Source organism: Tachypleus tridentatus, chromosome 6 (genome assembly GCF_004210375.1).
Source record: "Tachypleus tridentatus isolate NWPU-2018 chromosome 6, ASM421037v1, whole genome shotgun sequence".
NCBI classification, from domain to species: Eukaryota; Metazoa; Arthropoda; class Merostomata; order Xiphosura; family Limulidae; genus Tachypleus; species Tachypleus tridentatus.
Window position 1 is genome coordinate 17,910,865 of NC_134830.1, and position 26,715 is coordinate 17,937,579.

Consider the following 26,715-nt stretch of genomic DNA (forward strand, 5'->3'; position numbering starts at 1 on the left):
AAGAGTAAAAGTTCAGTGTGCACAAAGTTTGTCAAAAATGACTTAAAATATTTCCATTTTACCATAACGTACATGTATTGGAAGTAACTCCAAAATAACCAAAACACATTACACCAAACAGGAAATCCTGAGTTGAGTACTTAATATTTTAAATATGTTGTTTGAAAAGTCTTCCAATGTTTTGAACCATTATGTGAGGATCATAATGAAAGATATTCTGGTTTAAATTGCTTAAATGATATAAACTCTATACACACAACCAACTCGTTTATTAATTATGATTTCACATTATATACCAGCATATCTGAAAGATTTAATTAGTCTTTAATAACCTATTTGATAAATTTAGAGATGCAGAAATTGTTATTTTAAAATTAAGTTCACCAAATATATTAATGTAAAAATATACTTTGCTTTTGTACTTACAACTGAAGAAATACGTAAACAAATGGTAGGTATTCCAATGGGTGCTAATTTCTCTTCAAACGTGACCAGCTTATAAATTATTTTATGAATATTCCTTTTTGAAATCGCCATCAAACCCCAATTTACATTTTGTATACTTTGTTACATAAACAATAGAATTTCATGTAATAATCTGAATTTTATTCAAGAATAATACATCCCAAGAGACCTCATACTGAAAAACATGAGAGCAGTAATAATTCATGCTCATCATTATTTAGATACATGTTTAATTTATCAGAAGTTAGTGTCCAATTTACTATTTTTGATTTTCCCCATTGTTGTTCTACCAATATTGTTAAAAAGAATTATTACATCCCAATTACAGAGATTCTTAAGAATTTGTAGTTATAGTAATTTCTTCATGCCTAATATTAATTTATTCAGATATAAATGGAAAAGCTGATGGTTATAAGATCTGGTTTAGTAAAAAAATCATTTTACTTTCTTTTATAATAAATACAAAATTATTTTAAGGATTAAACCTTTGTTAATGGAGAATACATTATGGAAAATTTAGAGGGCATTAGTTACTTGGTTTAAGTAGTTAACTTTTAGAGTAGTTCAGTATACTGGGGTGGAAAGACCAACTTCAGGTTGATGGACTTCTCTCAGCCCACCTTGTTTATGCTTGTCACTTATCAATTAAAAAGGTAAAATTGCAAGTTTTACTTCATAGAAATGTCATTGGATTGGTTTAATTCTATATCAAAATTATTTATAAATATTAATGGTAAATGTGTTTTCACACATGGCTGCAGACAACAAAAAGCAGTTGAAGTTGAGATGTTGTGGGTTAAAGCACTCAACTCCTAACACATAATTAAATCTCCTTAGTTGCTAGCTAATTTTACATTGCCATTTGGGTTTTGTCTGATAGATGGAATATCCCTACTGCATTTGGGTGCTATAACCATAGGTATTATTATTCTTTATGAATTAAAGGGCAATCACAAGAAATAATGACAATGGCATAATCTTGAGGTACAATTTTTGTTACATAGTTTCTGGTTTCTATTAAGTTCATTATAGTTTTACACTGCTGATTTTAATCATCTATGAACAATTTATGTACAGCATAGCATTATACACACACACAGTTTATTGGTGCAAATACTAAATATAGTGTTAATTTGATATTCAGTATCTATATTACTTATATGTTATTCTAATGACTTTAATAAATATGTTTTTAGTAGGAATACTTCTGGTGGTTAAAGTGTATTCTTATTCAACACTTTTTTTTGAAAAAATACAGAAGCTGTCACAGTTTCATATGTAAAACAATTCACTCAAAAACAATTTATTTAGTATTTCCAATTTATTACACCATTACTATTTATATTCAGTTTCTCCTTTTTCAAAAGCAACATTTTAATGTTAAGTTGAAATCAAATTCCATTATTCCATAAAGGGAGGAAACATGAACTTGTACAAAAATATTTAATAATCTATTAATTTTTTTATACTTTATCTATAAAATCAGTAATAGTTGGAAAAAAGTTTTAAATACTAAAATCATAAAATATTCAATTACCACAGAGCAATTAAGTTTGAAGAGATCTTGAACAAATAACCAAATGTCACTTTACATAAACTAAGTTTATAAGTGAAGTACACGGTACTAAATAAACTATTCTAGAATATGGCATTTTATTTACTGAAGTAAGATGTTACATACAAAATAAAGATGTTCATTCCTCAACCTACTGTAATAAAAGTGTACTTAATTACTTACCTCATAAGGAAATAAATTCAGATATTAGTAGCTGTAGCTTCAAACAAAACATCTATGAAATCCATTACAGATACGTACACTTCACAACTGACAGCGTTACAAAAATATTTCGTTAAAACCAGCATCTTAGAAACAAAGTTGATATTGCAAGAACTTACAGAATACTTCTACTGGGTTGGAGGTATACATGACACACATAAAGAAACAGGTACAAGTTGATTTTAAGAAATTTAAATTGTGACCCTAACTAATCAACAAATTTAGTTTACAGAGATTGTTCAAAATTAAATTGTTTGGTAGGTTATAACAAAACTTAAATATTTCTGTAAATATGAAAGTTCAAATACCTAAATCCAGTTTTATCATAACAAATTTTGAATTCATCACAAGAAAAGACAAATAATGTTTGATCCACCATAGCCACTGTACATGCTTTAGTGGTGGAAAACACATGGTGTTAGTCAAATCTCACTTAAAAATAGTGATGTATAACCTTTTTAACTAAAACTCGTATATTTAGTACTATTAGTTACAGTTTAATTCAATTATTCCATCAGCACATAGTACTGTAATTCTTAAGTATTTTACCTAAGATCTGAACTTCTACATGGCGAGGATGCTGGATTAATTTCTCAATAAACATGGCTCCATTGCCAAATGATGCTTCTGCTTCTGATACAGCTCTTTTAAAATTTTCATCCACATCCTAATAAAATAAAATACTGGTTTTAGATATATTTTTGTCTCTTGAGATTAGGAATCTGGTTTAAAAATAAAATATGAATGACCACATACTTTTAATGTTTCAAACATCAAGTATATTATTGTCATACACTAATGTACACTTATTATTAAATTACATACACACTTGTTATAATCATTATCCATTACTCATACCATATGTATAGTCAAATAATACACTTAAGGTTTTTTTGTTTTTTTAAATACACATTTCTACCAAAATTTTCAAAATGGTGACTAGAAGTACAGAAAATGACAGAAGGATGTAATGAGAATAAGACAGAAACAATATTACATTTTCTGTGCATTATAAAGCTACATGTTTTACTAAATCAGTTAAGTTTTAAAAAGAACCTGAATGCTATTGTGATATTTCTTTCTACTCTCTATCACAGAAGAAAATGTAGAAAATCACAAGTATATACTGATTAATTGTCTGATCTAAAAATATGGGTGTTTTGACTGTGAATGTAACAAAAACCAGACAGAAACATAACATCACAATATCTAAAATTAAAACAAACAAAAAAAAACACACCTAAGTTTCAGTTAATACTTCACAGACAGAAGAATGAAAATGGTTACTATTATATGTTTTCAGCCATTTTTCAATGAATATATATTTAAGTTTAATAAAACAAAATCTTGATTCTACATTTAATAATTACTTAGTAGTACAAGGAAAGATTTTCTCACTTATGTTTCTTTGAGGCAAAATATTATTGCAGTCCTTTTTTCCACAATACAATGATGAATTATTTAAAATTCTGTTAAAATCACTAGAAAAAGATCAAAGACGGAGATCACTTTTTTTTTTTTTAAAAAAAAGAGAAAGTCAGTGCATGTTATTTTAAGGAAATAAAATCAAGTATTAAAGAAGCTGCTTATCAAAAGTTGCAAAACAAACCAGATACAATCTTGCTCTACACTTAAAATAATTAAATTGTTAAAAAGCCAAACATACAAATACAAAATGCCTTTTTAATTTGGGATTAGAAATCTTTTTAATAGTTCCATAAAATTAATACAAGTAAAAGTGTAACATGGGAGGAAGCTTTTCAAACTTCATTAACAATAGAAAAATGAAATTAGGAATAGGGAATTATGGATAATGGTCATCATATACCTATGGAAGAGGTAGATATATTGATAGTACTATGCATTGAAAAAGAGAAAGTATTTGTAGAATAGATCCGTCATCTATTTTAGCTGCATCCTATTGCCAAACAGCAGTACTACTTAATGTATGGATTGTATTTATAGATACTTAGGAGTATTGATGTCACCACCCTACTGAGTGTGGAACTGAAAACAATATCACTAAGTTTTAATACTGTTCCCCAATACCCAGGATCTGATGTTTCTTTCTAGATAAAGTATATCAGTTTGTTGCTTTTAAAATCAGACCAATAGGCCCAAAGCATCTTTTCCATACTATTGGTGTTTAAAAAGGTATCGTGCATTATGGAATAGGTTTAACTCAGATAAAAAGTCAAACATCTGCAGATAAACACCCTGCATGGACATCAGAATCATTCAGAACTCTACACACCTAATCTCATAAATGAGGTAGCTTAGTGCTATGTATTTAAAGTAATTAGAACAGTTAAGCACCTTGCCTGCCTTTACACTTCACAAACTGTGCATGTTCAAGTACAGAGTAACACACCCCAAGATCTTTCATACGCAAAGCACAAGTTCTCCTCCTAGTATATCTATCAATTTAAGACATTTGTTTGTTTATATTCAGTGAACTTAAGTGTATAGCATGATTCCTTTAACAGATGTTACTTTGTCTTGTTGATGCAAGTGGATTTTAGTAGCTGTCAATTATTTTAATTACTGTTTTTTCATGCTGCTTTAGTATTCTTAAAAAACAGTGAGATTCTACCATTTCCATTCATTACTTTAAAGATAAAGATATAGCTTGAGGCATATTTATTATCAGTACCAAAGTTAAGCACTTTCCATCATTTTTGATGGACTATATTTATACATAATATAAAATCTTCATAAATAGTGCACTTCCCTATTTTTGTTTTAGCTTTTTTTTTTTTTTTTTTTAATTGTACTTAGATTACAGGTAGACTTAAATAAACTAAAATCACTTATAATGTATCAAATTATTTTTGAAAGACAGTGAAAATACTGTATATACAGCACAATTATCCACAACTCAGTTTTGTTTTAGAAGTAATAAAAGAAATACTCACTTCCAACCTGTGGACTGCTCTCATCCCACGTCCTCCGCCACCATATGCAGCCTTAAGAATTACTGGAAATCCATGCTGTTGGCAGAATTCATAAGCTTCTTTAAAATCTGTAATTGGATCTGACGTTCCTGGAACAACTTGAACTCCTGTTTAAAAGAAACAAATTTATTGGAGAGCAACACATACTGAGTATTAATAGCTTGTTTGTCAAATGCCATAAATCACTGCATATAATAACCACAGCCATATCATTAAAGAAGCAAGAATGTAAATAACCAATTTCTTTTGTATAAAAACATTAAAAAGACAGTGTTTCTTATCATAAGTGACTTATTTTAATTAGCCACTATGTTTATTTTCTCAGGCAGTATTAAAAAATAAATGAAAAATCAATCAGTTATGTTTTACTGTTGTCAAACTACCATTGTTATTTAACTGGTTACTGGATAACATTTGATAGTATTTTATCAAAATGCCACAATAATCAATAATTAAGGAAACATGTATGTATGTATGTACCCATGCTCAGTTGAAAACAGAAGAATATTTTATCTAATATTAGATACCGTACAAAAACACATTTATAATGTCAATATATTTTAATGTTAAATAATGCAAGAAAGTAGTAATTTCCAATAGCAGGTCTTAGTGACATAACAGAACACTAATTAGTACTACAAAATAATTTAAATGTATCTACTCAGCAGTGTTTAATACACTTACCTACAAGAAATTTGGATATACAAGCTTATTAATAATTCTCAATCTGTATGCTTAATATGTTTAAAAGACCTAAATATATGTATAAACAAATTGGAAATAACATTTTATAACTTCAAAATTAAAAGATTGAGTAATTTTTCTCCATAAATAAAACAGCACAGGCTACATTATTATGTAGCCATTCCTTTAAAATAATAATAATATTATTATTATATATATATATATATATATATATATAAAATGGAGATCTGGATGTTTTAATAATCTCAAGGAACACTGTATATTCACAATACTATGAAAACAGCCAAGATGTAAAAATAGAGCGTAAGAAATGAAAGCTAATAATCTGAGTGCTTTATTTAAAAAAAGTAGATTTTCTACTCTAGGAGGCTGAATCAATAAGACTTATGTAAGTGTATAGTCTTGTTTCAAACACATTAAAACCAAAACAAAACCTTTGGAATTGTGTTAGTTTAGATTAAAGTTATAACACAATATTAGTGGCCAGTTAAACCAAGATACAATGAAACTATTTCAGTCACTACTGCAGTCTGAGATCCAGATCACCAACACCATATGTAGTCAGAAATAAGACAATGAAATTTTAATATAAATTAAATTCAGAATACTAGGAATTTACATACATAATGGGTACAAAAACTTGGCAAAGGTGCAATGTATAACTATTTTTGATAAGACATGCTATGATAACACTTGTATCATAATTCACACACACACACAAATATGTATCTACATACATAAGACAAAAGTTATTTTATAGGAAATAAAACTTTAGTTCAAATTACTATACAACAGGAAAATTTAGAAGTTATCACATCAAACATGCTTTTAGATAAAACAAAATTTTACTCAAAATAAAAAGCTGCAACTATTTCTAAGGTGTTAAACCTTTAAATGAAAACAAATTGAAACAATTCTTTGGTTAAATGTAAATTAAAGAGGAACATGTCTAGCAGAATCAAGGGTGAATAAATTCTTACATTGTAACTCCTACTAATGTGAAAATGTTAATAAGTCTTTTGGTCAGGTGGGATAGTAATACTATGTAATTTCAAATGAAGAAAGTATCCAAGTGAATGAGAATTAGAGAGTGGGTTTAATGGTACTTTGCCCAAAGAGACCCAATGGTGTTATGATATTCAAACACACCTAATTCTTAACTCTTTCTCAGCATGGTTGGGTAAAATACATGACCCCATCTGTAGAGTGATACAAGTGCAGAAATACATACTGCATCTCCAAAATTTCTAAAATGTATTTCCAAAGGAAACTTCTCTCCTCACACAAAACTATCTTGATGTTCATTTATCCTCTTAGCATTGTTAAAAAAGTTTGTAATTAACACAACAGTATATATACATACGTACATGCCATCAATTCTGCACCATTTCTGAACATGCACATATCATGTAATTACCTTCTACCCATGTAGTAGTATTGCACCTCCTGCACTGGTGCAACTAGCTCTCTCTGCTATTCTCACTTAATCCTCACTTTTGAGAACTGTCAGGCTCAAAAAAGTACACATACAACCTAACAACAACCCAAACTGTAAGCAAATAGAATAGCACAAGTCAAACAACTATAATTATGAAGAGAAAGTGAGTTTTCACTCATAACTGGAACAATTCCCAAAACCACCATAGGAGCAAGAAGTACAACAAACTGAACCTGGCATTGCTTTAACTCAACTATAAGAACAGGGTATATCTCTTAAACAGTATTATGGGTAATATCATAATTCACTCAATCATAAATGAAGGACAGTCATCCTGTATCTAGAAACATAAGAAGAGCATGTCATAGTACATGCAATCATAAGAGCAGAGCATGAACGTTTTGGTGGCAGTATTACGAGGCAGACAAAGTGACAAAGTCTCCCAAACCCATCCCTAGAAAGAACATTATGTAACTGGAATTAATGGGAAGAGAGCCATCTTCTACATACGACTATAGAAACAGGGTGTTGCCATCCTGGACCTGACATCATGAGGAGAATCCCACCAGAGGCTGGACCTACTCCCGTTCATTAATTTATAATTCAGTCTATCAACTTCCCACTTTGATTAAAACATCCATGGGAAATTAAAGGGGAGAATTCAGCTTGTTCTGTCTACGAGAAGAGGACAAATCATGAGTTTACATTGTAAAATAAATTTCTAAACCCACTCAGAAGGAAGCCTCCATGGTCCACAACTCCAGCACTGGGAACATAAAAGTGGTAAGGACTCCTGTGCTTGCTCTACTACAAGAAAAGAGAAATGTAGTGGAAAGTGTGTAAAATATCCCAAAAACAGTGCCATGGGTGTCCATAATACCCTATTATGAAAAGCTGACATACCTCAATTATACAAACAAAGGATTAATAGGGATGGACAGAAATTCCCTCCTGCTTTATTCAGAAACTCCATGAGTGACAGTCAACCATTGACAGAAACTGACTGAAATCTAGTACACACACCACTAGATAAGTGAAAAGTGCTCTGACAGAAACACCCCATCTCAATAGTGAGTATTGTATAGCAACTATATAGTGCTGATTTGAAGCAATCATACCTCACCTGGCAACATCTGCCACAAAGTGGGATTGTGTTATTTGTAGGTTTTCTGAAATAAAACCATAAACCAAAGAAAGTGATAAGACTTGTCCCAATGAAAAGCAAATTGACATGTGTAGAATTACTCTGGGAGGAAGACATTATCCACTGGTGAAAGATACAGCCAGGTCAGGCAGATAATAAGTGACAAAGATACTGAGAGTAGTTTATATTCTATTCTGAAATGATCACTTCTAAAGGAAGCTGTAGATGTGAAGCCAAAAACAGTGATGTGACAGCTGTGATTAGAAGAAACTCAGTGAATGTGGTGATCTTCCATGAATACGAACCAACTCATAAGCATAACATGAGACAGATCAAGGGAAATATAGGAGTTCCAGGGAATAAAAAGTTTGAAAGTGAACCACAAATGGAGGCAGTACATATCAAATATCTCCTTAAGTTATTAATCAGATACAGAAACCAATCACAATCAGAATGGGATTACAGGTGGGAAATGGAAGGTAAGGAATGGGTGGTAAAGCCAAACTACCTAAACTGACATACTGGTTGTAAGGAACAAAGGACCAGATTAGATTAAAACGATTAAATTTACTGAAAATACAAAATAATAATCATTATCTAATGTACAATTCATCTATAGCAGCTTCAAGACAAAGAACACGTATCTAATTTACCAAAGTCTGAACACTAACAACATGATATACATTAATTTTTCCCTAAATAAGAGCAAAACTGCACTCAAAGAACATCTGATCTAGACCTACCATGGGTTTATCAGGCTTATATGAAGCATAAAATGTTTAAAAACATACCATAAGTCCTCTGGGAGAAACTGGAAGCAAAAGGAAGAATGAATTACAAGAATAATTTTCAACTAAAATGAATGGCATGGCAGCACACTTGTGGAAGTTGCCACAAAAAGAGAGTACAAAGTTTCCACTCATTGATTGTATTTTTCCTTAAAAATAATGTTGAAAAGAACAAGAAAACACTGGTTGAACACATGAAACAATCTCCCTGCAAATTAAGGCTTGTACATCCTCTGTAGATAAAGTTAAATCCAATTCCTAAGAAGTCATACCAGTAGTGATTTTTGACTGCAAAGGAAAATTCTGTATTCAATACATTGATTGCATATTCATACTATGATTTCTTGTAATTTGAACACAAGAAATACATGAAAAAATTGAAATGGTATTGAAGCAGGTTCATAAACAAGCCACATGTGAGAAAATGGGTCTAAACAATACTGAGCCATTCATAAAAGTGAAGATTAAGGAAAAATAGCAGGTGAATCTCACTGCACCAGTATAGATAACACTTTTGAAGGAGAGTAGTCACAGCATATGTACGTGTTAATAAACTGCATGAAGTTTATGGGGTATGTATACTGGTGTACTAATATGATGTGATTACTTTTTGGTAATGTTTAGGGGACAGAGAAACACTAAGATAGCATTTTGTGAAAAGAGTAAAAGTATATTCAAAACTGTCAAGATTTTGTTAAAAATTAAGTATATTGTACATAAAGAATATGTTAATTAAGTATTTCTACTAAGAGTACATTATTTACTAATTGTAATTACTTGCACTAAAATTCTTAATAGTTTAGGTGCAAGATGATTTTCATTTTAAATATCAAAATACTTTTCTTCATCTTATAGTTTGTTTTATGTGCATAACCTGCTAAATGAATATCAAACGTTTTTTCAGATAATTGTTTATATATCTTTTAATTTTCTCTACCATACCACTAAGTGTACATGAACAAAAGTAAAATCAAATGTTTAAAATTAAGAAACAGAAAAACTTACATACATTTCAATTTTCTGTAGAATATCTTAAAAGGTTTTATTTTATTTGTATTAATAACTTCAGGTCTCTTCCTTTTTACAACTATGAAATTTTTAATGTTTTATTTTCCATTCCTATCATTTATGTTTTATCACAGATCTTGACACAAGTCAGAGTATAATTACAGTATCTTCAGGAAAAATGTACAAGTTTTTGACAAATTTAACCTTTCCTTGCACAAGATTTTAAGGCTTGGGAACCTATGCAAGGTACGATGTATATTTAAAAAAATGTTTGGACCTTTCAATTATGCATTTTAAAATATAAGTAAATCAATTAAGTATGATACTGAAGTAAGAACTTCAGTACAAATACAAATACTTTAGTTTATAAAAAACATAAGTGCTATCATAGATAAAGCAGCCAACAAACATATGTAGCAATCATACATGTTATAAAGCTCAAGCAAAAGTATAGAAGGTTAGCATGGCATCCATCATTTAGCAAGAGATTTAAAACTTACTTGTCAATAAGGACAAGTAAATGTACTTATTGTCTAGATATGCATCTACACAACTGACATTTTAGACAAGAGAGTGTGAAACAGATTTTTTCAGAAATCATGGGTCAAGTGACAGTAAAACTTGAAGTTTTTTTTTCCTAAAGGTTTATTTTGAAATGAAGGAATTAAAACTATTAACATAACAGACTGAACTGTAATATAATGTTCATTCCATTCTCATACATTGAAAGGTGTTTAAATACTGAATGTAACTCATTGACTTGCACAGAAAATTGTTCAAAGGGGTACCTGGAATGGAATAAATTTTATTTAAATAAAAATAAAAAAATTAAAAAACCCCCATTTCTTTCATAGTTAATAACACTTAACCTGTCCTTTGCAAAACATTCATTTTTGCTCCAGCCAACTTAATCCCCCCCATTCTGCCTCTAAGTAAAAAAAAACAAAATAAACCTAAAACAAAACTACTGAAATCAAATAACCATTGCAACAACACTTAACAGTATACACAGATAAGTAACTAAAGTAAATGACTTTAATTTTTTTTTGTACTACTACTGTTTAAAGATGAATTTAAGAGTAAGAATGCTTGTAAACTTTCATAATTATCTAAAATAAACTAACACAGTCTGAAATTTACCTGCAGCTAATGCAGACTTCCTGGCAGCCACTTTATCCCCCATTCTTCCCATCACATTAGGTGATGGTCCAATAAACTTGATCCCTGCATCTATACATGCTTGGGCAAAATCTGCACGCTCTGCTAGGAAACCATAGCCTGGGTGGATAGCATCTACATTGTTTTCCTAGAATATTTAAATATTCAAGTTATTAAGACTGAACCAGTTCACTTCCACAGCAATAAATTTGCCTTAATCAAATGTATCCCACTATTTTAATCAGTACTTGTAAATAGACAGACATATAAAATACTATTTTGATCATTATAGCAATAAAACTGGTCAAGTAAATAACTCATTCTGTAAGAATTACCATAAACCTTTAGCCTCAGAAGACACAAAAAACACATCCTAATGCTTAGCTTAAGAAAATAGTTCTAATTCTCTTACAGAATTAATAAACATTAAATTTCATCATTTGAACAATACCCTTTAGTTTCAAGAAACATTAGAACTCTTTTCATAAAAACTTATTTTTCTTTGGACGACTAATGCTTTTACTTTGACAAAAATCTGTCATATTAAGAAAGACATAGTATCTTCTGAACAAGGAATGAAATAAAAAGTGAATAAATAGCAACTTTTTGGAAATAAACTTAAATGAAATTCAAAATGAAGTCTCAAATATTTCTATAATATATACCATTTCTCAAATATATATTCCACTGCTTATAATTCAAAAATTTGTATTTCTCTAAATAACAATGAAGCTTATACATCACTACAAACATACATATCTATATTTTACACACACACACACACACACACACACACGTGTGTTAGATTTAATTAAAAAAGAATCTCCTCATACGAGATTAATTTATTCTTTAATGTGTTCAGGTACATTGATGAAAATTTCTTTTTGCATTCAACTGAAAAAGAAGAAAACACATCAAATCATGATATTTCAAAACCCAAGAATGACATCAAATTCTCAAACTGAAAATCACCCCATAATATTTTTTTATTTTTGAGCTTTTATGGACAAATTTTGTTTTAGCAATGACCAGTTATATAAATTATCAACTTTGTTTACCTGAGCTACTCTAACAATTTCTGGAATGTTTAGATAAGCTTGTACAGGAGGTAAACCTCGCCCAATCAAATAAGATTCATCAGCTTTTTGTCGATGCATATGCATCGTGTCCTGTTCTGAATATACAGCCACTGACTGTATGCCCAGCTCTGAGCATGCTCTAAAAATACGAATGGCTATTTCACCTGTTAGGAATACAAAAATTATTTTTTTCCTTTATTGCATATCTGAAAATGAAATAAATCTAATACAATGCTTATAATTAAAAACTTAATCCAAAAGTTTAGCAAATTGAATAACATACAAAATAGAAAAAAATATTTAATAAGTTAAAATAAATTCATAAAATTTAAGTCATGTGTTCAATAAATGTAAAATATGAAACATTTACCTTTCTTCTTTTTTAAGTAGAAAAAAAATAATTACCTTTTAAAATTTTCCTTGTAATAAGTCTTCGTATTAAAAGTAAATAGTCTAAATATACATTATTCAAAAGAGTCAAACAATAACTAGAATTTATGAGAAGGTTAGTCAAAAGTAGGAACACTACCACCCTTTCTGCAAATTAAAAGTTGTGGGAAAAAAAAACAACAGTGGTTAGTAAATTCAGCAGCTAATGTATCCTAAATGATGTTTATTCACATAAAGACACTACAGCTGAAGTAATAGTAATCTTATGTCAGTAATAAAATATAGTTCACAAGCTAATTCATTCTTAAGTAAATAATAGGTCTACCAAAGATACTGTGAAAATTAACATTTTTCTAAACTGAAAATGTATTTTTGCAATAATACTTACCCTTCTGTGACACTTTAGCATCTTTTTTTTTTTCCCTTGACATCTGCTTTGTGTATCTATGCATTGGTCTAGCATGCTCCATTCTTTAATACCGCACTTACATGCTCATGGCAATATCTAATTTGCAAATTTTTCCATGTTGTCAATGCATTCTCTATCCTGGTACTTTATATAAGCATCTCATTTATATGATGTCAGAGGAGGTCAGTGTTATTGGAAATACATTTTATGTTTAGAAAGATGTTAACTTTCAAAATGTACCCTCCACTGACACTATAGCTAGAATCTCACAATGATAAGATGGAAAGGCCAGTGTAGGCATGATTTATAAAGAAAGTGTCTGCATAAAACATGACTGTACCATGATAAAATTTGTATACAAATGGAGGAACCACATTACATCCAGAACAAGTATGCTCTTCACCTGGAACCTATTTCTGTATCAAGGATAGAATAGTATACAAGTAGTCATCCTCATAGACCAGCTCTAACCAGACAGCCAAGGTTCCACAACTCAGAGCTGGAATTAAGGGGTCTTGGTCTCTATATCTAACACTAGTGGATAGGGTTATTGAACTGCAATGTTACATATGGATATACATTTGATTGAATCCCCACATGAAGCCACAGATTGATATGTTCCAAACCATAGGAATCATGACGAGAAAGCAAGCAACACTGATGTGAACAATCCTGCTCCATCTGAAGATGTCTGAAAGGTAATACCTCAGACTCTGAATGGTAAGATAGTGTATGCTTTACTCACCCAAAGGAAAAGAACTCATCCAGTCTGGAATTATGAACATTCATCTTCACTCCTCAACCAAGTGGAAAAGGAACATTATATTTGTCTCTAGAACTATGAAGAGGTTATAAAACAATCTGAATAACCAAGAACCTACAATGGGACTACTTTGTGTTTGATTATGAGGAGATAATGGACCTCCTTTCACGAACAATATACAAAACCAACATTGATCAAGAAGGATGGCCATGCACCCCCAAACCAGATATTGTAGTGTCAAATTTGAACCAGTATTACAAGTAGACTCCTGCAGAGGATGGTGTTGCTCCAACTGACATCTGGAAAGAACATCCAGGGATTCAAGCAGAAGGGACACCAACTTCACACTCTGGAGAAGAGTGGAGATTGTATTAGCTGTCTTGCTGTCCATAGTAATACAGCAATTTATACTCACAAATATGTTTAAATTAGTTAGTTTGTTTTTAAAGAAATTACAAATATACAGAAATTTATAAAGCTGACCAAAAACAGGAATTCATAATGGGACAATGCACAACACTTGGTCAGAGAAAATTGTGGCCAACATTTTGTGAAGGAAAAGTGATTACAATATCTAAGTGAGGTGCTTACATACAGTACCAGCATAAAGGCCACATTAACGACAGTGAAGAAATTTGCAAATTGGATATTTCCAAGGGCATTTAAGTGGGGTATAAAAGACTGGAGTATACAAAGCCAATGCTTAGATAAGCAAAAACAATATTGAGGAATAACTATTAGTGTCAATGGGTGGTAAGTATGTTTTGAAACTGCACTTTACTGTAACTAAAGTAAATTGATAATTTAAGTTTATTAAATGGTAGCATTTTTTGTTTTAATTTTATATTTGTGTATTAACTGTTTCCTATATTTTAGTACATGTATGAATACATGATTTGTAAGGTTTAGTCCTAATGCAGCATTAAGCATATCCTGGAAGAGTTGAGTTATTCTTTTAGGATAAAAAAATAAATGCAATGTACTTTAAAAACTATGCGTGCTAAATTTAAGTTAACAACAGCCCTTATGTTTATGTGGCATAGCAGGTAAAGTTTTGCTGAGAAAAGAGAAGTGTCGGAAGCTACATGTTACCAGTGTGCAGCCCAAGGATATGTAAACAATGAAAAAGATATTAAATAAATAAAATGTCAACTGGATGTTTAAATTAACTGTAAAAACAATGTTTACTTGTTCCCATCCATGCTTTAAAAAAAAATTAATTTATACTATACTGTTTATACAACAAGAAATATGGTTAGTGTGTCTAAATAAACATCATTAGTAGTATCGTTGTACATAAGCAAATTTAAATAATAGCAAGTATTCTTTGTGATTACAGTGTTCCCATGAATCTGTAAGGCTAGATCTTTCAAGAGTAGTGTTACCATTTCAATTTAATCATTTTATTTAGTAGAATATACAACCACACAGTAATAAGATTTCATTCAATGCAAAATAAAATTTAGAACAACTATCACTGTTTATATAAAATAAACAAAAAACTTAAATATCATTAACGTTATCGTATTTTTCCCATAAAATTTGAAATAATACAATTTGACAGTTGCATAATAATTTAAGTACTTCAGAGTTAAGGTTTTTCTCAGTGAAAGTCAAAAGTGCCATTTCAAAATAATTTGGTTTCAATTATAATGAACAAAAAAAAAGTAATTTTTCTTAAAAGGTTTGTTTGTTTTGAAGTTTTGCACAAAGCTATATGAGAGCTATCTGCTCTAGCCATCCCTAATTTAGCAGACTAGAGGAAAAGTAACTAGTCATCACCACCCATCACTAACTCTTGGGCTACTCTTTTACTAGCCAATAGTGGGATTAATTGTAACATTATAAACACCCCAACAGCTGAAAGGATGAGCATGTTTGGTGTGATTAGGATTCAAACCCACAACACTCAGATTTGGAGTCGAGTTCCTTAACCACCTGGCCATACCAAGCCTTTTCTTAAAAGGTTCTGCTCTTTAATACTCCGACATATGTACTGTACAGAATATCAAAACTCCAAAACCATACAGAGTTTAACAATGGACGAATATTGCCTCATGAACAACACCTCAAACTACTTAAGTGAGGTTAAAGTTTCCCATTTATTGGAATTTTATAAATGTGTAAATAAACATCTTCCCAACTATTCACCTACAACTTACACTCATCATTAGGATTGGACTTTTTCAAAAATAAAAACACTAAAAATGAGTTTCCATGAAAAACCACTCATATATTTATATTTCTACACTAACAAAATGAAGTTACTCTGCATGAACTAAATCTATAAATTAGTGGATCTAAGTTTAACCATGTTACCATAAAACTAAAAGCAAACCTAATTAAACTTAAACATCAGGATGCTCTACAAGTTTGAAGTGGAAACAAATAAAATCATTAATAACTGTGGAATAAAGTTAATATTCTACTTACAGACTAATGTTTTTATAATAATTATATGTTTCAAACACCACACCTGAAACAACATAAACAAGACTTGCATAGGTTTGAATGCACATGTTAGTGGTTTATATAATCAAGACCATTTTAAAAGACTAGAAGATGTTTTATTGCACAGTTTAAATTGCTTTCAGTTACCAATCATTTTATATAATTGTGCAGTACCTTCTTATAGTCTTGATTTCTAGTTAATTTACTTTTATTTATCAAAAGTTATACCAACTGTATAAAACAAAAAAAATTTTATGCTAAGCTCAGTACATATAGAAAATTATTTCATTATGTTGGTTTTTGCATAAATATTTCTTTTAAAATTAAATATTACTACAGTGTACAATTTAGAACCTTTTGGCTGTAAGGTTTTAATGAAAACTTCCATGCAAGTCACACCTAGAAATACTTCAATACTTTGTAAATTTGTCCTGATGTTGACATTTCAGTTTTATACAATTTTATTTTTACACTTTAATTTCCTATACCTCAAAATTCATTTTCAATTTCATGCAAATTCATGTCAAACATTAATGTGATCTTAAGGTACTGAAACCTTAGAAACTAGAGCAATAACGATGTTTGAAGTTTCCTGTTTTTTCTAAATATAAATTTATTAATCTATTATAATACCTTCTTTTTTCCCCCAACATAAATTTGATTTTGAGTTATTAAAATTTAAAGTTATATCAGAGATGAACTTTTGCATAATAGTAGTGCAAAGTCATAAGCATTATTTAATTTATTTACTACTTATTAAAATTTCCAAGATTTGTGTCATTTATAAAACACCACTTTACAGTTATTCTGTATAACTTTATATGTACTTTCAGAAAACCATAGTTAAACAAAAATACACTCAGCAAAAGTAAGTTCGATATATATATAGTTTAATCAGCATAAAAATGACAGCAATAAGTTTCAAAAATCTTAGTAAAAAACTTGTATAATATAAAATTTACAAAATAAAAAAGAATTTCTTCTACTTTAGGAAAGGTTTCCTCAACATGGAAAAGAACAAAATCAAGTTACAATGACAAACACTCATTCACATCTCAAACAGTTTAAGACTATTAAGACTATTAGTAATTACAGATCATATTTTGTAAATAATCTTCTGTCCAATACAAAATAAATTAAACAGGACAGTGGATAGCAGCCATACAACAACAGAGCATGTATCACAAAAAAAAAAAATTCTTATGAAGAGCATTATCTTTTCTAATACACACAAAAATGGAAAAAAAAGAAAACAGAACTTAATGGTCCTTCAAACAAGTATAATATGAAACAAATATAAAGTCAATGTACCTCTATTAGCAACCAAGATTTTTTTAATTGGTTGGTGTGTAGCAGAGCTGCTGTACAACAGAAAAGAGCTTAGCTTCAATCTGTGAAACATACAGGTCAATGTAGTCTTCTTTTTCCCGATCCGGGATAACCCCAGAAGAAAAAACATTGTGAGGAGTCACTTTTGTTTCTAAAACCAAAAAATGGGTAAATTTGTAAGCCTAAAATATAAATTCAAACTCATGGTGATATAGAATTACTTAAAGCGAATTTATAAACTTGCTGTCAAGATTCTTTATTAGTCTACAAACAAATGCAAAATACTTCACAAACTGAATATCAAATTAGTACTTACATTTCCAGTTTATGTGAATCTAACACATTTATAATATAGCACAAAAGTTGACAATAAGTCTGACACTGAAATTGAATAAGAATTCTTCAAAAATGAATACTACACACCCTCATATTTAAATGCTTGAATGGTATATCTTAGAATGGTAATACTTCTGCATTATACTAAGAAAAATCAAAGCTAAAAAGTAAGAATGGATCCTTTTTTAAAATTGTTTTAAATATATGGTGTAGTATTTACTTAATATACCCATTTTGAATTAATTTTGATTTCTTTCCTTTAGTTAATATTTATTGATTCACCTATTGATAAAAGTTTCACTTCACTTAGTGCTATAAATACATTACTGTTTTATAATTAAATGATTTTTGAGTGGCAAAAAAGCTGATATCACACACAACAGTAATTGGTTATACAGCAAAAGCCAGATATATATTTAAAATTTTAAAACTTATAAAAGCTAGTATTGAATATAACATACAAATAAAACAGTGTCTTCATGTGGCTGTATTTACCTCAAAATATTGTTGCGATACATATTTTTAATGCTAATTTAAGTGTTAGATAGAGTTGCAAATTTCAATAATTATGTTAAAATCCTTCTAGTAAGTTGATTTGTTTTACATTTGTAACATGGACCTAATACCAATGTACAAATATTCAAATTTGTTGAAATATTAAAAAAGGAGGAAATAAATTATCATCATAATTGAATTGTTTTTACCTGATAATTTTAAATAAATCTGATAGTGAAAGATCCAACCTGCTATACTAGTGTCACAAGAGGGATATTAGTTTGGTGAAAAAGGATATTTTTGTCTAAATTTCAACTTCTGAAGATAATAGCCATAACATGAAAAAGTAAAATTATTTGAGATGAAATTATGATAAAAAGAACAAGAAAATTTAAGTATCAAGAGAAATAGAAATTTAAGAAAGAATTCAATAACATTCATTTTCAATTTTAAGACAAGATTGATGGAACTATAGTAAAAAGATGGCAACAACGAAATTTCAGAAATGTGTAGGATCTATAACAACAATGTTAAAGTATAACAAGGCCACAAATGACAAAATTGATGAAGAAAGATATAAGGTAGAAAAGAACAGTGGCAAAGTAAGACTTCTGAAAAATAATTATTCAAATGCAAAGATTAAACCAGCTAAATATATTACTGCAACTCAAGCTCCAAATGAAAACACCATCTGTATATTTGAAAAGATCAACAGTTAATTCCAATTTATTAATAAAAACAGAAATAGTTTTCAGATATGAAGGACAAAAAGAATGATGAAAATAACAAGCAGACATTAGTGTCCAGCAGGAGGAAATTTACAAATTAACCTTACCATGGGAGACTTATCTACAGCTCATGATTTGTGAGTAATAAACCTTGAAGAATAATGCATACTGGAAACAGACTTAATATGGAGAAATGGATATAAGGTTAGATAAACTTCAAATAGCATCACAATCTACAACAGGAAATCCTTGTATATTATATAACTATTACTAAACAAGATATTGTACTTCCCCTGACACTCAGAAGAGCAATCACTGTACGAGTAAAAAAAGGTGAATTACTCACACCAAAGCTTATTAAAAATAAATTTACTTCCTGTGACTGTGTCTAAATGGAAACAAATATTCAAAGTTGTACTGATGAATGAATGGTTGGTACAACTATTGTGGGCCTGAATAATAAAAATTACCATTAGAACCATGAATATGACAAAAATTAATGCAAAATTAGGATGAAACAATGGAAGATGTAGAGGTAGTACGTCCATATAAAAAAACATTAAAATTATTCAACTCTGAGAAAAGATGAAGTCCAATGTCAAACCCCTTAGGATAACTTGTCAACTCATAAGTTGTTAGATCTCCAAAACTCCAATCATACAACAACTGATCAGCACTAGCAGTTACATAACTTGCTCATAGAATATCAAGGCAACTTCTCCAGTAAACCTCATAACTTAGGTCAAAACAAGCAAATATCCCAAGATTGATAGTAGAGATGTGATCTAAAATATCTCTAGAAAATTCTTCAGATGCAAGGAAAAGGTTAAGGCTTTTAAAGATAAAAGTCATGAAAGAACAGAGAATGACAGAACCAAGTACTAGTTCTTTAACATCACCTACTGTACTTGTTAAAAAGGATAAATCCACAAAGCTCTGCATAAATCCTAAGAGGTGAGTGAAGGTACCATAAAGGATATCTACCCAATGCTGAGGACTGACTCCATCTTAAATATTCTGTGGAGATTGAAATGATTTTCAAAATTGGATATTAAAAGTGGAAACTAATAAAGGGTGTACAGAAAAGACAACCTTTGAAACATGAAATGGACAATGACAATTTGATACAATATTATTTGGATTACATATTTCTCTTACATTTCAATGATTCATGGAGTTTGCTCTGTCTCAATTACTCTTACAAAAATTTGCTCAAATTGCATAATCACACATGAAAAGGCAAATGTTTATGAAGGGCTAAAGAAAAATTATGGATTAGTGGATGAAAATGAATTTGTATCTAAATTCCAAAGAGTGTGAATTATTCCACCAAGAAGAAAATTTCTTAGGACACAATCAACAGAGGAATGTCTAAAGGCCCATTAAATGACAGACTCTCTACAAAATTGGCAAATACAAAAGAACCTGCTTGAAGTAACAAAATTTCCTGGTCAATGCTCTAGATGTTGTCAATATTCCTTTCCAACAGAGTTCATCCTCTAAACAAATGACTTTGGAAGCCAAATATATTTTGCTATGTTACTGATTGTGAACAAACATTCAGCATAGTGAACAGGGAAATGATTATCACTTCCGTATTCGCATACCCAACTCTGAAAGATATACTCATTTAGACATAGATAGTATTTCTAAAGCATGCAATAAACTTGTCAAATTAGGGAGATACCAGTGGACAGAAACAACTACATTTTGAAGCATTAATAAACTCCATGGCTTTACAGCAGTTGAATATTTAGAAGTTACAAAGACATCAAAGCACGTAAAGGAAGGCTTCTACAAGAGTGGGTAAACAGTTGATGTAAAACAATTCAAATTGTATATGGAGTGGAAAGGTAAAAAAGAACAGCATGGGCAATTACAGACATATTACACTGGATTCACTTGAAAGTTGCTATTAATGGACTTGGTCACTATTCATTGAGTAACAAGGGGAATAGATAAATCATAATTTTGATATACTATTTCACTCAATGGCTATAATCATGTCCTGTTCCCAAATGGGAAGTAGAAATTCTTGCAAAGAAACCTGTCAAAAAATCAGTTTCAAAATTTGATACGCTCATAGAATTACGCTTGAAGCAGACTTGTTTGTACAAATGTATCAAATTCATGGGATTAAAAAACAAAAGCAGCCATTAATTAATTTTTTGTTTGTGGAGTGGATAGATGCACACTGCTAAATCAAATAGCCAATCAAGTAGGTAAACATCAGAAAGTATGGGGTCAAGATCTTCCATATTACTGATGAATTATCATATAGTAGAATCTGAAACTATTGGCAACACATCATCATCACAGATGCTTTACAGAGAACTGAAAGTGTCATTGGACCTTCTGATTCTTATCTAGATAAAAATAACTCAATGATCTTACATGAAACATGCAAATCATTGATTTCTCAATATGACTACTGATAAAATGAAAAAGTAATACTGATATGACTGCATTCCAAGGTGATACAATATAGCTGTACAACACCTTGCTGATAAAAATGGGGCAAACTAAAGTTATGCAGATACATTGAAAGACTATACATTAGACTAAAAAGAATTAATGTGTTTATCAAATCCAGAAGGAGAGGCAATTCAAGTCAAGGATCATCTACCATGATTCTCTTTAGAAGTATGCCAGAAATTTAAAAAAACAACATTAGTGTTCCTCCATTGCAGAACTTTTCAGCAGAAAGTTACTTTCTGAGAGGCCAGTAGTTCATGTCAAGACTGAATGTGCCCATGGATTCAACTAGCTATGAAGAACTTTACTGGTAAAAGCATGGCCAGTGAAAACTTAACATGATGCCATCTTAGACATTTACACATTGGTCTTGAAAGAAACAAACCACAAGACATTAAAGCATGGACAATGTAGTGCTTTATCTTTCTTTCTTTCTCTTCTTTTTGTTATAAATTGTTTGATAGCCTTCAAATCTAGGAAGGTTTTTGCTTGGAATTAAGCACACAGTTACAAAATGGGCTATCTGTGTTCTGCCCACAGCAAGTATTGAAACCCTCTTTCTAAAGGTGAATGTGACAGAATGCTAATACATTCAAGGCCAATTGTAAGCACAACAAAATGGAGAGAAAAACCAGGTAGGTTCAAATCTGAATTGCAATATACCAGAATTTCAATCCAGCTGAAAAATGACTGTATAAGAACCATTACAAATAGAAATGTGGTACCGTGTTTCTCCCATAATAAGACCTACCCATAAAATAAGACCTAGTATGATTTTTGGGGATAGTTTTAATATAAGCCCTACCCTTAAAATAAGCCCTAGTTAAGAGTGGCAGGAAGAGGAAAGAAATAAAAAAAATTAATTTATTAATTAGTTTAATAGTTAGTTAATTAGTTTGTTTAAGTATTAATCAGTTAGTTTAATAGTAGTTTATTTTAAATGGTTAGTTTAATAGTTTTACTTTGTAACTTCATTTTTTTTTAATATATCAAAATAAGACATCCCCCAAAAATAAGCCCTAGTGTCATATTTTGGAGTGAAAATTAATATAAGCCCTGTCTTATTTTCAGAGAAACATGGTAAAAGCTAAAATGGATGTGTTTCAAGATGTATAGTAGCTAGGGTGCTACTAAGTACATGCAACCACTCTACTCCACTCAAAAAGCAAGCATCAGAGGGATGAGATTAAGATTTCTGACCTTTTGTAAGAGGGCCTGCATTGTCTTCTCTGAAAGTCAAGAAAAATGGAATTATATACATGTCAAACTGATTCACTAAATGGGGTACGTGTGTGTGAAAATTCGGAACCACCCACAAATCTGGAAACCCAGCAACCTAGTGACAATATGAATGGATGTGTTAATGTGATGGTTCACATCAAATGAAATTCAATATGACTGGAACAACAGACTCAGGCAGGGAAAAACTCCAAGGCAGAACCTTCAAACCAAATAACATCATTCTCTGGATATGACCACATAAAAGTTGGGATGTACATGCACAACATCAGCCTCTAGAACATGCTGCACAAAGATAGAAAACAAGGTAAATCTACAAAATTCATGTAGGGATGAAGAATCAGAATCAACACATGAGGATTTATGTTGCCTGATCCAGCTCTTATCCAAAACCCATTCACTGAAAACTGACATCCAGGCAATGGTAGGATAAGGGGTCCAAATCAAAGGGGTGAACTGCAGCATGATAAATCTCCTCCAAAGCAACATCTTCTGGATAAGACTGCACAAAAGTTCAAATGCATATCAACCAATTCAATTTCCACCACAGGAAGAAAGAGCTTACACAATTTGAAATATTTGCAACATTATTCTGGATAGGACAATGCAGAAATGGATTGCTTCTACAAAATATATGCAGCCTCACCCTCTAAAACAGGAAAATATCACCACCCACTACCTACTGAATGGAAGTGATCACATTCAGGAAGACAACTCCATGGTCTACCATCCCAGTAACTCAAAAAAGTAAAGTAGCATGGACTCCCATATTTGAATAGATGAACAAAAGAGAATAAAAAGTGGTGGAAAACACAGAAGCATAAAACACAAGAGACACTGCAACAGATGACACAAACCCTATACTAAAAAGCTTAGACTGCTCCAACTTATTCAATCAAAAGGACAGAATGGATGAATAGATATCTCTATTTGGCTTACTTATGCAAGTCCATGAGATAGTACAGTCTATAACATGTATATAAATAAAGCAATTACAAGATGAGGGAAACCTACTAGCAATCTTGAGAACCTCCATCTCTACACCATGTTATTGACTATGGGTATACACTATGGCCATACAGTGTGGCTTTGAGATATACAAAGCATATCTTGATAGGCAACACTTGCCACTGAGTGAGATCTGAGCCATAAATGGAACACTCCCCAGGAGGGAAAAATGTATGCAGAAAAGATAATTTATCCAGTCACAGCCACACCAAAGTTTGAAGGATGGCAACAGGCAGAAGGTAGTATCCTGATGAGGTAAAAACAAAATACCCAATGAAAATAGTTGGAGATAAATGTATGAGGAGTAGGCCACATGCCTGACTTAAGAGCTTCTTCCTATGGATGATGGAAGTGAGACTCCAAGAGAAAGGAAAGGTGTCCAATATTTTGCAAAACCTGAAATATAACTTGGAAAGAAAAAAAGAGCAATAGACCAATAAAAGTAGTTGATGATCCCAAATCATAAGAGTAGAAGGATAAAGTTTACATACAGATGGATGGTGCCAGGGAATGGAAAGGTCAATACGGGAAACCATTAAAGGAGGTCAAATGGGCAATGAAACAATGAAGAGCACGTACCAGACACAGACATCTATCTGGAGAAGACCAGGAAAAAAGGTGGGAAATGAATGGAAGAAAACAGCAAGAAGGAAAAGCATCCAGATGAGGAGCACCCAACTGACTGTAGAGACACCTGAAAAATTAAAGGAAAAAATCAAAAACTTTTGGGAATAAACCTGGCCATATTTCAAACACAATTGACCAAAAGATGAAAAGAACCAAGAATATAACATAAAAAGAAGTTTATTCACAGCATGTGGACCCAAATAAAGGAGGTCCCAATGTATGATAATAAAGGCAACAGGAAAAGGTGCTCCAATAGTGACAGAAATGCACTACAATGGTGGAATTGTCTAAATGGAGCATGATTTGTGGGTATGATACTAATGGAAGATAATGAACCAAAATCACGTTGTTCCACCATAAACTCCAAGATATTGAAATAGTAAGACATTATGATCCGATACCATTGCTCAGGAGCTACTGGCTGATGAGCCCACATTCACCTACCTTAGAGAAAAGCATTTGTGGTTTGATGCAAATCCAGATGAGGAAGAAAAGAAAGAGAACATTAGGCCCAAATAAGGCTTACATTGAAAAACAAACCCAGTAACTTATCCACTTGGAAAAAATGAAGCTTCACTAACTTTAGAATTCAACCTATATAAGCTGTTACCATTACTAGCATGTGTGTGTGCTGACAAGTCTAGAGCATGCAGAAGTTATGCAAAAGCTAAATTTAATTAACAAAAGGACTAATTTATTGATAACATAAACTTTGCTTTAGGACAAAATTAGCAGAGTTGGAATAGTGTTTAAAAGTAAAAATTTTAAAATAAACAAATGTTACTGAATGCAGAAGTATCTTAAAAATTAATATTTTGTATTAAATTAAAAATGATATAAGATGATGTACTGGAAATAAAGTGTTTAACCAACAAAATTTTTTTATTTCTTCAGAAAATTAAAATGTGATTATTGATAAAGACTAAATATGTTGGCAAAACATGCTAAACTGTTGGGCATATTTATAAGTAAATTAACTTTTGCATAAAATTGCTGTGCAAGACTACCAAGATATGGAATAATGAGATTAGTTTGGTCTTTTGTTATTCAGAAAATTGATGTCTTGAAAAGAGTACAGAAAAAGGGAGATATAATGAAGTTTAAGATCAACTGTCTGTTGAAAAATCATTATAGCAGTGAAACAGTGGCATCAGGAGACCAATATCAAACAGAAAAGTCAGGAGTATCTGTAAAATAGAGGTTTACATTTGTTAAGCAAAAAAAATAAAGTGAACACAGACAGTAAAAAAGAGATAAACTAGGAAATAAAAACCTTCATTCACAAGAGAGGCTGACATTGTTTACATTACCAAAACTTACAATATTTCTATTCTGCATGATATGTTTGGCTACTTGGGATCAAGAGCAGAAACTATAAAAGATGAGACAGGAGAAGCAGAATTAAAGAAAAAGAGAAGATACAAGAACAAGTTCAAATCAAGAAAGCCAAAAGACAATGATGGAAATAGTTCACTTTTATTAAACTCATGTCAAGCCATAGTGTGGAAACTTAAAGTCCTCTGAATACATACTTCAAACAATAGTTCCTATACAATAAGCTATCCCCAAAGTCATTTTCTACAATTTTTTTGCCATCTGTTTAAAAATATTACATTGTTAGACATGTATACAGAAACAAGTACATGCTTGCTAAAGGCTTAAGAAGAAATATGCTGTAAATAAACATATTTATTACCTTGTAACATTTAATCAACATGGGTATGTTTAACTATAAACAGAAACAAAGAAATGTAAAAAAATTACTTACATACAAGTAATTAAAAAGGTATACTCTATATAACAGGGTGAAATTATTTAGGTTTCAAGGATGACAGTATTAAGATTTATGAAATAAGGTATTTAATATTACATTCAAATACAAGCTTTGGAAATAAAAAAAAAATCTATGCTTCCTATGAGGAAAAGCTACTTTTCCCAATATCTGTGAA

At 30.8% G+C, this 26,715-nt stretch overlaps 1 protein-coding gene across 3 annotated transcripts in view; it reads right to left on the reverse strand.

Annotated features, from left to right (window-relative positions):
* PCB (Pyruvate carboxylase) overlaps positions 1–26,715 on the reverse strand; it is a 119,273-nt gene that overhangs the window by 43,748 nt on the left and 48,810 nt on the right. For all 3 annotated transcript variants that reach the window (XM_076503535.1, XM_076503536.1, XM_076503537.1), the window contains 5 exons: positions 17,841–18,009; positions 12,496–12,680; positions 11,420–11,585; positions 5,158–5,303; positions 2,792–2,909 (listed from right to left, as the gene is read on the reverse strand). In XM_076503535.1, the coding sequence (XP_076359650.1) occupies positions 2,792–2,909; positions 5,158–5,303; positions 11,420–11,585; positions 12,496–12,680; positions 17,841–17,988 (763 nt within the window). In that variant the 5' untranslated portion in view covers positions 17,989–18,009. The remainder of the gene's footprint in view (positions 1–2,791; positions 2,910–5,157; positions 5,304–11,419; positions 11,586–12,495; positions 12,681–17,840; positions 18,010–26,715) is intronic.